This window comes from Equus caballus, chromosome 1 (genome assembly GCF_041296265.1).
Source record: "Equus caballus isolate H_3958 breed thoroughbred chromosome 1, TB-T2T, whole genome shotgun sequence".
NCBI lineage: Eukaryota > Metazoa > Chordata > Mammalia > Perissodactyla > Equidae > Equus > Equus caballus.
This window is the reverse complement of record NC_091684.1, coordinates 24,790,311-24,805,511: the sequence shown is the minus strand read 5'-3', so window position 1 is coordinate 24,805,511 and position 15,201 is coordinate 24,790,311. Positions and strand designations below refer to the sequence as shown.

The 15,201-nt window shown below is 40.1% G+C and overlaps 1 protein-coding gene across 9 annotated transcripts in view; it reads right to left on the bottom strand.

Moving 5' to 3' along the window:
* Positions 1–15,201, bottom strand: part of SORCS1 (sortilin related VPS10 domain containing receptor 1) — a 484,049-nt gene that overhangs the window by 80,688 nt on the left and 388,160 nt on the right. For all 9 annotated transcript variants that reach the window (XM_023639764.2, XM_023639760.2, XM_023639752.2 and 6 more), the window contains 7 exons: positions 10,491–10,593; positions 10,152–10,228; positions 7,974–8,065; positions 6,559–6,666; positions 4,945–5,062; positions 3,308–3,438; positions 84–197 (listed from right to left, as the gene is read on the bottom strand). In XM_023639764.2, coding sequence (XP_023495532.2) covers positions 84–197; positions 3,308–3,438; positions 4,945–5,062; positions 6,559–6,666; positions 7,974–8,065; positions 10,152–10,228; positions 10,491–10,593 — 743 coding nt within the window. The remainder of the gene's footprint in view (positions 1–83; positions 198–3,307; positions 3,439–4,944; positions 5,063–6,558; positions 6,667–7,973; positions 8,066–10,151; positions 10,229–10,490; positions 10,594–15,201) is intronic.

The window sequence follows — 15,201 nt, the reverse complement described above, 5'->3', positions numbered from 1 at the left end:
GATTAGAAGTAATTCTGTAAGTTGAACATAAGCTGAAAAGCAGCAAAGGTTGGCCTCCCAAGGTCACTGCTTCAGACACTCACCCAGTACTGTTGAGGTAACTCTGCCCCAAGCTGCAATCCTTCGACAGAGAAGATGGATTGAACCAAAATGCCGGCAGGCACTGACCATTGCTGTGTCGCTCATAACCATAGTCACTGTTAGGGAAAGAGCCAAGAGAAACCTCTCAGTAGGTGGCAAAATTACTAAGAACAATTTCATGTTAGTCCATACCCAACTTCGACTCTAGTCAATTAGTCAAAAAACAGGCATTCACTGAGTCCATGTCTTTCCAAAAATGAAACGTTTTTTTCCAATGGACTACTTATCAATTACCCATGAAAATATCCTACAGAACCAATTTTGAGAAATGTTGACTCGAAGCAAAAGAGATGCCTTTGTAGAGATTAAGGCTCAATGCCCAATAATTCTAATTAAACTCCTTTAAGCTGAGAGAGTAGATTATGTTCTCATTAGGAGGATACACAATACTGATTGCGGTTGGGCCCAGAGAAAGCTGTAATCTCAGTGTAAAACTTCATTGAAGAGTTTAACACGACCACATGTGGCACAATCCTCATTTCTGGTGATGTCTTTGGGGTGCTCTTCCAAGACATCTGGATCTAGCAAGAAGAGCTGAGCCAGGTCTCTCTGTGCACAAGCCATATGCTTCAAAGTCACAGCAGAAAAAGAAATGTCCTTCAGGAGTGTGGCGAGCATTCCCCCAAGGAAAACTTTTGTCCTAGGTGGCTAGCACTGTCCATGGGACTAATTGCTTTAAATCTTCTCTCCAGTTTGGAAATAGTAAAAGCCTTTTCTCTTAGCCTCTTCATTCTTGCCTTCAGGGGCCACTGAGTGGCCTGATATTCTTGGCTTCTGGAAGATCAACCTGAGCACAGAGGATGACAACAAATTGCACCTCTGCATGCACTGACATATCGCAGGAAGCAATCAGCAAGCCTTACTATGAACTGACCCATGGAGGTGTGTAATGGAGGTGAGATGCTGGCACATGAGGGTCACGAAGGGAGAAATAGGGTCAGCTAACGGGCCTGTCACCAGGCAGCTGGCACTTAGAATTCTGCACATACCATCTGGATCTGATGCTGGTTCAACACAGCATGGGCAGGAAGACTTCAGAATTGCTCCCTACACCCAGTGTTCATTTCAGGGAATTACTTTACAAATGCTGGAGGATGACAGGCAAGGTCATCTGGAGAGCTGACCAGGGGAGAGCCAAGTCAAGAGAGAACATTCAGTGACAACCACCTTTCATTATGCTACAGTCAAGTGGAATCACTAAAGTTCCAGCTACTGGTAGGAACTCAACAAGGTCACGGCGAGCCTTCCAAAATATTTTTAGAAATCACGCAGTTACAAAAATCTCATTTGACCAGAAAACCTTACAATGGCCTTGTTCATGATTCATTTCCCACTTCTCATAAGACATTTGTTAGTGGGATGAGTAGCAAATTCCAATCACAGATGAATGCAAGAATTGGGCCAAGATTGAGGGGAGTGAAAGACGGGGGAGGGGAGAAACCTAACTGCTGTCCTTACCATGCGTTCCCTTTACGCTAGACAGTTTAACATGGAAAAAGGAAAACAACCAATGACCATGACAACAGCAAAAGACTGGCTTATTTTGGAACTTTGTCAAAAAGATTCTCAAAGGAACAAACGTGTCCAGGAAAAATCAGGGAATTGGGACTTCTTATCTCACTTTTTCTCTTTGGTTTTCTACTAAAGAATAAATTTGTTCTTTGCAAAAGATTGACTGTTTGGAAAAGCCAAAGTTAAACCACTATGGGAAAAATGTTAACTTCCTTTACAAATCCTCCTTGATGAGAGTGGATGAAGGAGAAGCAGTCAGGCTTTGGAAAGAGGGATGTGACGAATGACTTAAAAATTCCAGGAAACTTTTCCCTGTGAATATATTTCAGGGTGTCAGTCTCGAAAGGTAGGACAGAGATAAAATATTTGTGTCATTTTAATAATGTTGCACTGACTGAAACAGAATTTACGGTTGAGGAGGCCCCTGTAGAATTCCTTTTGAACTTCTCTGAAGCTCTGGTGCCCTCTGGCTGAGCCCAGGGAGATACTGCACTGGCTGTTGGCTTGCCTTGGCTACCAACAAGAGGGGAACAGCCTTATTGGTGTGACTGCTGGTGATCAATTTTGCCAGACCTGCCCAACACTATTTATTCAGAGAACATCTCCAGAGGTCTACCATGAGAGAAGATTTACTTTTTCTAAGATACATGATATGTACACAGTATCTCAGCCTAGTCACTGATGTTTTGATGATTAGATATGCGACCTGTGGTTGCTACACAGTAAAACGGTTAAAGGAATGACTTTGGTTCTCAGGTTAAGTTTCAATTGTTTAATATTGACATATATATTTTTCAACTGTTTTCTCTAAACTAAAAATATATAAATAAAGAAAAAAGAGGGAAAAAACAGAACAGAAAATAGATGGATATGACCAAGGGAGTTACCAGCTACTCATCCTCAATAATTTGTCAACCTCATCTGAATGCTAACACTGACCTAGCACAAGGTGAGGGCATTGCTGGCCCCATAAGCTACCTTTCTGCTTACCGAATGCTCCAAAAAGAATGCTACAGCACTCTGAATTTATTTAACTTCTAAATGTCTCAGTATTATTCCAGTTTAAATCAGTATAGTCCTGGTAAAGGGAGAAGTCTCCTTTACCACTAGGTTCACAGAGCCATAGATTGGCAACGCCACTGAATCCATCCTTGCATTGAATTCAGAAACGTCTGCCACAGCTTGCATAGCAATAGTCAGCTAACCACTGACTGAAAATTTGTAGGGATAGAAAATTTACTGTCTTATAAGGCCATTGTTCTACCATGGGGAACCCTAGATTCTAGAAAGTTTCTATCTCAAGTACAGATATGTTTGCTCTCTGAAAAGTCCAATTCTTGTTTTCAGTGTTGCTGTCTGAAGCAACTCAGGGTGGATCTGGTCTCTCTTTTTGTCCTAAGATCTAACAAATATGCTAAGATAATTACCTGCCATCTTCTGAATCCTCTTTAAGTCTAAAGAAACTCTTGGCTTTTCCATATTCACATGTATATTGCTAGTAAGCCATGATGGCCCCAAGAGGCAATTTCACAAGAATATGAAGCTTGTCACTTAGCTCTATGTATGTTACTATTACTTCAGATCTAAGTTTTCATTAAGGCTCATATGGATCTGATTCACAGAACGACTGCATGGGATAACAGCACAAGCTCACCAGTCAAAATCAGCCTCTGTGCATACACAGGGTTCAGACTCCATAGCTCCTGCGTATTTTCCTTGCATACATTTCCGCTCAGATCTTCGCTTCTTATATATCCTCTTTGCTCCCATGATGCATGCTTCCCCCTGGAAGGAGACAAGGATCTCACGCAGTTGGGCACACAGATTGGACCTTTCCTGTTCCACACCAAGACAGTTTAGGGAGATATTCTCAAACTTCAGTGTAATCTGGACTTGGGTAGCCTGCTTTGTTCTAATGGAATTTTCTTTTCAATATCTAGACCCTTGTTATAGAATGTGACTATAAAGAAAATCCTAAGAAGTGTTGAACGTGTGTGTATAAAAAAAATCCTTAATTCTTTATATATTCAGCAAACCTTTACTTGGCCAGGTGTTGGGCACAGTGCTATGAGGGACACACAGATAACTAAGACTCAGCTAATAACAAGTTTGTTACCAACAAATATGTAATAATTAAGCTCAATTCTCCTACAATAAGAGTTATACATTTGGTCCCTTAAGAGGACATGAAAGAAGAGTACTGCTAAGAAATATAAAGATCCATTTTGCCCGATGTATTATGCCTCTGCCCACACATTATACCACTGATTTTATGTCTGTCTACCAGACAAGTGAGACAACTAAATTCAGTGTTTTTCCTCAAAATAAGTAAAACCTTTGAATATCACAATGCTTGTGCATTCTGAAGGGGAAAATATCAGCCATACAAATGAGTAGTAATTTTACTGTTAAGTCTCCGAATACAGTACGTGATTCTGGCTGATGCGGCCCTCACTGTCAAATAGAGCTCTCCTTGTGTGTCTGAAGGACCAGAACAGAGATTTGTCTAAGCTACTATCAACTATCTTTCTTGAGCAAACTAATTTTAACTGGCTCCGTTACACATCTACATGTAACCATATTACTTAGTCAAGGTTTGGGGTATATGACAGGTCACTGCCTGAAGATAGTGATGGCTTTGCAGCAAGAGTCTCTGCCATGTCCTTTGAGAGATGTGCAGGATGACTTCTGCCTTAGGAAATCAAAGGATAGATGCTTTCAGCCAAGCATGTTGATATGAGCTGAACAGCTGAGGGGCCAGGACGAAGGCAAGCTTCCTATTAATAATTCTGCACACTTGTACCATGAGTACTTTGGAAGGAGGTAAGAAGCCCTACCTAACCCCAGAGGATCACAGCGGTCGGGAGGAAGGATGTTACTGGCACCGCTCAGCCAGTGTAATTTTGTTATTTTATGTCACCGTTTGCATTGCTAGATAAAATTGAAGATCCTTTCCTCACCCCTGCCCCCACCCTGCAATCACATGACACACTTAGATAAATTATGTTCAGATCTCTGTGCAGAGATAGTATTTCATTTTGAGTTGTAAGTCTAAGCCAAGCACATTTGAATTTTATCTCATTATTTCCTAGTACAATAAAAACAGAAATTACTTCACAACAAGTTATAAATATTGAGTTTGTTCACTGCTGTAGAACACAAAACACATAAGAAAGCATGAGATGGGCATTTTAGCTTAGAACACACCAATTCCTACACTTTAATGATTAGCTTTCCCCCAACACACCCCATGCCTCCTGCTTGACTCAACTGCAGCTCCCTTCCTCCTACCTGGCTATGCAGCTGCCAGGGTCTGTAGTCCTCCTCGGCACACCGTCTGTCAAAAATGGACTTGTAGTCCACTTTGACCAACTGCCATTCAGAGCGGTGGCTGAAGTGTCCAAACACTCTACAGAGTTAATGATGACAAAAATAATCACAATAATAACAATGCCAACAGTTATAACAACAGCAAGCATTGGCTGAGTGTTTACGACGAACTTAGCATAATCCTAAGCACATTACATCGATCATATCATTTAATCCTCAAAACACACTTATGTGGAAGGTACTATTATTGGTTCCACTTTATAAATGGGTAACTTGAGGCTTAAAGGGTTTTGTTAACATGCAAAACCCAAAATCAAGTCACTGTGAACTGGTAGTGTCAGAATCCAGGGTGTTTGACTTAAAAGCCCACTTCTATATATTATACCACACGAATGGTTGTCAAAAAAAAAAGATTGAGAAAACAATCACAAATGATGCAGTCTATGTGGTCCAAGACTATACTTCTAGCTTCTCTTGCTAATGCACAGGTTCCCATAGTTTCCACACTCTTTTACATTCCCACGTCCCTAGGGAAAGTGGGCAGCAGAGCCAAGAAGTTATATATTTCTTACACAGTGCATTCTGCTCTCCTTACTCACAGAGACTCAGGCAGTTAATGAGGTGTTTGAATCATCATTTGTAGGTGTGGATAAAAGCCACAAAGTAGCCTTTTCAGTCAGCTTTTTTTCATCTATGTTTTGGAAATATAAAAATTGAATAAAGATAAATATTGAAAAACTACTATTCTAGCTATGTTTACCATGGACAAAAGTGTAGATGTTAGGCATATTAAATTTTTGTTGATCTTTCTGATCATTAGAAAAAGGAGGGAAGAAAAAATTAGAAAATGTACCAATTGTTCCCTTTCATTTTTAAACTTTCATTGATGACAGGATCAACTACTTTAAAAGCTTCCCTCTCTATTTTCCATGTCCAATTTTCCAGGAGAAGAAAAAAAAAATTGCCACTTCATATTTTAAATTCAAAGCTCATGTTTTGAAACCCATAGGCAGGCAAGTCATTAATCACGTCTTTCACGAATTAATGATCATCACTCTCCAGACAAGAATGACTGCAAATATAATTTCACAAGAACAGATTGTTCTCATGGTTTTCCTAATATGCCTCACAATTGGGTTAGGTAAAGAGCCAGGGAAAAATAAAATCCTTTGTGGGGTTTTGATCAAGCTTTGTGTTCTGTCTTAAAGTGAAATCATTCTTATACGCCTGTGATTTTCTCTATATCAAGTGTATTATTAAAGTTGTAAATTTGTAGTTTTATTTTCTGTTGAAATAATCACTTCTAGTCTCCCTAAGCCCATTCAGTACAGGAAGAAATAAGCGGTGCCCTTCTGCTGCCAGCCCTCAGTGTGGGTTTCCTAATAATGAATAAAGAGCCAAGAAAATGGCCGCCCACATTTTTCTTTCCTCTTTGTTGGAGAATCATGAAGTTAGATGCACTGTCTTTGCTAGCCACTTCAAACCTAACAGTAGCAAAGTTAACAGGCTCAGCTAAAAAATAACGTGTTTCTGGATTGATACTAAGACTAGAAGACATCATAGTTTTCCACTTACGTCATGATTAGAGTCTCTTCCCCGGGCTCACCCAGAACCCCATCCACAAAAAGTGGAATAGATGTGAAACTGTATTTGCTCCAAGATCTCCCTTCATCAAAACTCAACCTAATGACAGAAAAAATAACAGCCATCAGATCTCAAAAGAAAAAAAAAAAAAATCCTTTCAAAGGAAAGATACTGTCAACAGGGAGAGAATTCATTTAAAAAGTACCCGAGGCATTGTCAAAGTGAGCCTTTTATATGAATAAGTGCTCTTAATTACATAAGAAGGTAGAAACACAGTTAGCCAAGTGATTTGGGACCCAAATGTGTTATAGCATCAATAAGGGAAGAACTGCGTGAAACGGGAATAATAATAAGTCTTTGAAAGAATTTTTTTTTAATTTGGATATTTAATTAGGTCTTAGATCTCAATGTGACCCGCTCAAAAACCTCTCTGTAATCTAGCAGCAAGCTTTGCAGTTGATTCTGAAGAGCAATGGCCTTATGGGACCTACTTAGATGGACTTGACGCAGCCCCCTCTAAGAGATGGAACCCTAGGCAGCAGCCCTCTTACACTGTTAGAAATCCCAGCTGACTCGTTGAGAGTAGGAGGAGAGAGGTCTACAAATCTGATGGTCACACAAGATGTTTCCTTTGCTCTGCCTTTCTCTATGGATGCCTTCCCCCAAGCTATGCCTCTGTTTCTCTTATTTTTGCAGCTTCCTCTTCAGTCAACAAAGTAACCAAGAGTGGAGGCAAAACAAGGTTTTTGACTTTGAACAAGCTCGCACGTGGAGAGAGACACTTTTAAAAACACAGATGAAGGAGTCTATTGGAAACCCCTCTGAAAGTGAGGCCTGGCACGTCCACCTGTGAAAGACCTACAGGTAGAGTTGCATAATGTCACCCTCGAAAAGGAATCTAAGGAGGTAGGAACAGGAGAAATGAGATAGGAGCAGAAGTGTCCTGAACAGCTCATGTCTGTGCAGAACACATATCATGAACACAAATATTAAACTCCAGGAGACGTTATTTGGGAAAGGTGACTGCAAGAGTTAAGCTACTCAGAGGTTATACCTGACTCACCATTCTACCCATGGTTATGCTGAAGGAATAAGGTACTGGGCGGGGGCGGGATACTGCCACATTCAAAAACCATAATGCAATTCCTCTCTCAGGGACAGAATCAATCAGCTTCTTTCTTTCTCTCCCTCCTCCCCAACTTCCCTCCCTCTCTCCTTTCCTCCACCTTTTGTGAAACTGAAGGCAACAATCCTATTTTAATAGAGCAAAGGTATAAATAATGTTTGAGTAGACCTTGACATTTTACTACAAACACAGTCGCAAGCTGATGGCCTGACTCCTAAACTGGTCTTAGCAGTGTGGAACTATCAGGTGCATGACTTATGGGTAATATAGGTGCCTTTACCAGAGATGTCGAATTGGGAGAGATGTGTGCTTCATAGCAACGAGGACTCCACCTTGATCCAGATACAAAACGCTGTGCTCTTCTTCAAAAATCTGAAAGAGGAAAACACAGACTATGGATACACATCCACATCCATGCATACCCAGAACTCAGAGGAGTAGGCTTCACATGAGGGGAAAAATCCTTCCCATGATAGAACTAGGTTTCCCAAAATCTTTGGGAACTACATAGGGTGGGCTACATATACCACTGGAGTTACATAAAATGATTTTAGGTGCACCACAAAAGAAATTTAAAAAATAAATAGTTATGTTTTCATGTCTATATCCCTGTCTTTTTGTGGTAAGTTGTTTAATCTCCATTCATGATGATGTCAGAATACTGGATAATTGTCCACATTGGGTAACATCCTTAGATGGAAGAAACCTTAGAGATACTTTACTTCAACTTTCTCATTTTTACAGATGAGAAAAGTAAGGTTTAGAGAGATGTGGTGACTTGCTTAAGATCATGTATATAGTAATTGATGGAGCTGGGACTTACAGCACTACAGTGCCCTTTCCACATGTAATTATTTCAAAGTTTCCAAGTACTATAGAGGAAAGGTGTCCTTGTTAATTCATAGATTCTCTACTAAGTCATAAAGTAGTTCTGATCAAAACGGAATTATTGGGCCCAGCCCTGCGGCCGAGTGGTTAAGATCGTGCACCCTGCTTCGGTGGCCCAGGGTTTCACAGTTTCAGATCCTGGGTGTGGACACGGCATCACTCATCAAGCAATGCTAAGGCTGCATTCTACACAGCACAGCCAGAAGGACCCACAACCAGAATATACAACTAGGTACTGGGGGCTTTGGGGAGAAGAAGAAGAAGGAAAAAAAACCAAAAACGAAATCATCATCTTTGAGCATATGTGTCATTGAGTCTTTCTCCAAATGTGGAGAAACTAATCTGAAGTCAAATGGAGACAGGCTGAAAACAATTTGCAAGTCCTCTCTATAAGATGCATTCTGTTTTCTCAGAGTCACATTGTTAGTATAGCCTTGTCTGTGGTTACACTACAGACATAATCTTTTTCCCCTTTGTTTACTTTTTATATGTAAATAAGGACTATAGTATATATCCTAAGAATACAGAAGTAGAGCCTTCTTTGCTTTGTTTGGGGTGGTGGAAAGAAAAAAATGGGATCCTGGCTCTCTAACTATTTTCCAGAGGAAGCTTAATAGTCCTTGTTCCTACATATCTCCAAGATCAATAGCCCTTGGGTTTCTTAAGCAAATTTCTTTACTGCCCTGCTCTTCTGAAAACATGTGAATCACACTGAGGAGCTACAAAGGGTCTGAAACTAGGAAATAGTAACTGGACCATAACATGAACATCTCTGTCTAAAATTTAAAGCAGAGTGTTCTCATGGCTGTGTGATTACCTGTGCATTAGATTTCAATTTACGGTGCTAGTTACTGTATGATAATTAAACGTCAGTGGGTTATTAAAACATATTTATTGAAGTGTAACAACCATGTATTAGGCACAAATCTTGTTATGATTGCTAAACCTCATTAAATGCCTGTTTTATGAGCTATGGGTATCTAATTTTCATTCAGAAGAAAGAAAGGAAGCATTTAAGCTAAACACATTGCTTTAAAGTGATTCCATTTCTACTTTCCTAACATATGCACCCTGATGGTTATTACTCTGTCTTTTGTACATGAGATTTAAACATCTCCGAACACCACTTGGGCAACGGCTATTTTCTCTATCACTCAGTTCCTCTCTATTCTGACTTCAAGGCAAGGGGACTTATGGAGGCAACTAAGTGTTAGATATATAATCCACCATCTAGGCACCATGTTCCCTGTACGATAAATTCTTTGGGATTCTGGTTTTCTTTTACAGGAAAAATTCAGAGAGATCTAATTCGGTTTCATCATCACTTAAACACTTTCTTATACCTGGGTTCCAAATAAGGTTCATTTTTATTGAAAGGCAAAAAAATCAAATTGCATAAATATTTGCTAAACTCAAAGACTTGTTCAAGACTTTCATAAAACAAAAAGGAAAATAACCACATTGGCTGGTTGTAGGATTTATGTGGAGCTAAATAAGGTCCCAGAATTGAAATTTGGGCAATTTTTCTGTCATTTAAACTTCAGCAATGGGACCCAGGATACTTTCTTACCTGCCTCCAGGTGTTCCCTGCATCAGAAGAGACAAACATGCTGATGTCGCTATCTGAGAGTTCAGAGCCAATGTTACCTAGAAAGAGCACACCACCATTAGTGAAGGGAACTCTCTGCAAAAGCTAACAACGGGCTATGCTGGTGTCCGCATTGCCTGAGATGGAGTTAGACTGTAAACAGCTCTGAGCAGGGCTTTTCAGCATACTTGCTTCAGGGTCAATGGTTTAGGTGCCTTTCAAAAATATTTTTAGCTTGCCCATTAAGTTCCAAGCACAGATAGCTACGTCCTTAAAATAAACACAATTTACAACAGCAAGCAAAGCAGGAAAGCTTCTTACCTGAAGCCACTATGATGCTGGGAGCTGTGTCTCGGCTGGCAATGATCCCTGATGTGTAGGGATTCTCAGAGACCTTAAGGTGAAGGTGCAGTGAGCAATAGGGCTGGGAAGAGGAGAGATGAGTGTTATAAAAGTGCATAGTCTAAACAGTCATTTACAGCCCAGATTTCAGAGCATCTCTCCAAACAACCACCCCTCCCAATCATCCATCCCTCCATGCTCCCATCCATTCACCTATCTTCTCATTCCACAAATACCTGGTGTCCACTCAGTATAAGACAGCTGACAAGTTGGTAATGGAGAGAGCACCTTCATTTTAAGTATGATCTACTGCCTTAATTGCCATTTGGTCATTCAACAAACATTTTAGTATTTTACCTGTAAAACCCTAGGTGTAGTTTATGAAAGAGTTAATTGACCAAAATTTGGTCTCTGCCATTACAGAGTGTATAATTGAAAATCTATTGATTACTATAAAGAGAGAATATTTTAACAGCCATAAGACCAATATAGACAAAATATGAGATTCTAGAGGGTGACAGGACTACGGCCAACTTTGGATCAGGGAAGACTTCCAGGGGAAAATGGTGCCTGAGGCAGAGATGGGTAGGATATGAACTGCCAAGGAGATGTTCACAGGGATAAGGAACATTTCAGGCCTGAGTAATATTAATAACAAAGAAAAGAAGCAGAAGAGTCGAGCTATGAGCAATACAGTACGTAGTCAGGAAAGACTGAGGAGAAGTGGGATATGAAGCCAGGAAAGAAGGTTTGGTCAGGCTGGGAGGGCTTGGAAGAAGTCAGGCGGCATCTCGTAGCCACTCTTCATTTGAGATCCTGGTCTCAGTTGGATAGAAGTTGTATGATGTGTCCTAACATCTACTAGATAATTTACACAGTGTTTCTATCAGGGTATTATCAGATTCAGTATTATTCAATATAAAGGTCATATGTGTAGACAAAGTGTACACAAAATGTGTAATAATTTAAATGAAAATTTAAGGGACTTGTTTACTGTGCATAAAAATCTTGATCAAATTCTCTGATTAAGATATCAACAGTTTTCAGAAACAGGATAGTACATCTTATATTAATTTCATTTAAAATAGTTCTTGTACTGAGCTGTCAAAAACTACAAGTTTGTGTCTGGACTCACATTTCTTTTCATCTCTCAGGAAGATTATTTTCTAGTCTTATCGACTTGAGTTTTTGAAATCACCAATGTATCTCTGATATTACTTTTATTCTGCCTTGTAAGTCTCAGCCAGCAGATATTCAGAGAGTTACAGAGGTACAATGATTAAATTTGTATGGGATAGAGTAACTGACAAAATAAAAATGAAAATCAGGAATAAAAGCAGCCAAAATACTGATAAAATAAAACAGTGGATCACAATAGGGTCTTTTCCTCACTCCCAACACATTGAGTAAAGTCTCAAGGAATAATGACAGAACTAAATTATGGGTTTGTATGAAAATTTCATGTAAAGTTTTCAAAAAAGGCGTTTTTACTTTGTAAGATTCGTAAGAATAAAGAAGACAGAACTTAAAGGAAGAAATAGTCAGACCCAAACACTTGGCTGCCTTTGTCCAAGAGGAAGACTAGAATAGGTATTGCTGTATGTTTCAGGGGTCCCAGGACAGCACTGCACAACACTCAGACGGGACGCACCAGAGGTGTCAAACCATTTTTCATGAAAGTTTTCCCGAGAGCTGCAGTCTATCAGGATCTCCCCTTTTCTGATCTACAACAGTTTATTAATCATGCAAAATGCTATATTATCTACTTGAGGAATGTACAGTTTTATCTCCCTAAGAGGAATACTCTAAAAACAAAGAGAAAACATCAACTACTACTTTGTGTCTTCGGTGGAACCTAGCAAAGAATCTAAAAGACAGTCCATAATGCCTTAAATATCAAGCAATACTTTTATGTTAGGACATGAAGGACACTACTTTACTATTTTACTCAGAACCATGGCAGAAGTACATGAGTTTATTTATAAACCACACTATCAGAGTAATGTGAGTATCTCCAGGACATTCCAAGAAGTTCATCACTCCTTGGGGATTATGTGTAGTCATATGGATTTAGTGGAGGGCGTTTTGCACCACCCGATAGAGCAGGACATCCCTGGCCAAGGGAGCACCCAGTTTGCAATCTTGAGCCAGCCACCTGCCACATCGGTCACCACCCAGTGGTCTGGAAGACTGTGAAGCTCATTGCCACCCCATTCAGGCATTATGTAATATAGGGCACTTGTCTACAAAGGAAAGAGGGCATTTTCAATTGGCCATCTCAGCACTGCTCTGTTGCTATGGTTTTCAGAGGCCTGAGATAAATTAACCTGAGAAGAAAAGACACTAGCTCATGCAGTAGCAGCAACATTAGAAATGATCTTTTTGGTGCACTTTTTCTTCCACTCTCACATTTGTAGTACTGGATTGCCCCCAGCTGGTACAAGGAGAATATTCTGTGGCTATTTTTTCTTCCATTTTTTCAAGGAAGTTATATAGTCTACATCAATGTTTGAAGAAAAACAATGTTACACGATTCATCTTCACCTTTTTAACTGAAGCTTTTGTACCTGACCTGTTTTGGATATTTGTGAAAGTCAAGTCACCAAAAATTCATAGAGAGGTTTATTATAATCGTTATCTAGCCACTGCAAACTCCTGGAGGATACAAGACAAGGCTTTCTAATTTTTAGGAACATTTTGCCCCGGCAGCGGGCATCTGTCCACCTCTCTTCCTTCCTGCCTTCTTTCCTTCCGTTAGCAAACGTGTACTGAGTACCTGAGTATCTTTCCAGAGTTATCTCCATCTCAGTACAATCAAAGCACAGCTTGTTCCAAAGGCATTCCTCTATTTTCTATCCCTTTTCACGTTAAGAAAATAGAGAATTACATCCTGAAACCACTGTGACCTAAGAGTGGACTTACAGAGAGTAGAGGGACCAGCATGCATGTTTAGAAGCTGCACTTTGTGCCCTTACTCACACATAGTCACAGGGCTTGGAATGTCATCAACTGGTCAATTTTAGGAGCAACTAGAGCCTTAGTCGTTAATCTTCTCAGGGTCAGGTACAGAGTTTGAGAATCTGAGACAAATTAAGGACTCTTTCCCAAGAAAAAGTGCACAAAGGCAAGTGAACACACTTTTGTATTCAATTTCAGGGAGGTCACAAACTCTTCAAGCCCATTGTGGACCTCTAGGTCCCTATTACTTTTCTTTTGCCTTATTCTTTTCTTTTTTTATTTCAAACAACAAAATCCTTTGGCCGTCACAAATGTTTGAGAAATGTCTGTTGGATTTAATTGATCCATTAAATAGCTATTGTCTTCTTAGCAGTGTGGATGGCCCAAAGAGAATTACTAAATGACAGAACATTCCTCCACCATAATATAAATCAACTTAAACAACTATTAGATTACTTGAAGGTCAACCAGCTACTCATTTTACTTCCTCTCACCCCTCCCCGCTCTCTGTATTAATAGCCTTTAGATCTCATCTTCATGTTACCTTTATCCCTATGGCTCCTAATCTCAGTATTTTGCTGAAAAGCCAGATCAGAACATTCATAAACAATAAGGCAGCAGGTAAATTCCCAAACAATGTCCCCCAAATCCACCCCCACACATATACATTTGTGCTGTTTCTGCGCTGTTTGGCCTCGCTTGGAGCTAGGAATCCATTAGATCTTCAGTAAGGAGTCAATATGAAAGATGAGGGAGACCCCTGGGCCATTTGCTTGGGTATGGGGCATCTAGCTCGGCTCCAATCTAGTACAATGTATAGATTCACAGACAGTGCAAAGGAAGTAGAAAGCAGAATCAAGAAGCAACTTGGGTAGCTGGCTGCTTAGCTCTAGTAGAAAACTGCCAACTGCATCCACAAAGAAGTCACAACCTCTCTCCATGAAACACTTTGCTTTCCCTAGGGGCCCGAGGATTTGTCACAGACTCAGCTCACAGATCTTGCCTCTTGGGAGCCCAATCCTGAGGCTTTGGAGGCAGGTGGACCATGACCTGTAATACCCCAGCTAATTGTACAATGCAGTCTTCAGAGGAAAGACATCCCAGCTGAGCCCTCCAGGCAATCAATATAAAAGCCCTAAAAATACAGCCCCAAATTACCCTGAATGTCTTATTTCTATAGAACACATTTAACCAGGAACATTCCATTTGGGGCTGTAATTCTGAACTTGTTCCACATTTGTGGCAGCCCTGCTGGAAAATCTCTTTTCTAATCACTAAGCTGTGCTTTTGGTGACACTGTCACTTTCCACGTACTCACAATCTAAAATCACTTTTTATCTCCTCTCTCCCACCAGCTCCCCAGTCTAAAGAAGGTTTTTAACAGTCAGGGTCTCCTGTAGCTCAAAGATGTTCTTTCCTGTTTTGTGCCTTTGGCAGATTTTTATAAAATGATTTTAGTTTCTCCTCCCCACTCCCTTTGTCATTTCCCCTCCTCACCCTGCTGTCTGTTTTCTAAAGCTCAGATTGAAATTACAGTCATGTGCCACATAACGATGTTTAGATCATCGTCGGACTGCATATAGGATGGTGGTCCCATAAGATTAGCACCATATAGCCTAGGTGTATTGTAGGTTGTACTATCTATGTTTCTGTAAAGGCACTCTATGATGTTTGAACAATGACAAAAATCACCTAATGACACATTTATAGGAACATAACCCTGTTGTTAAGT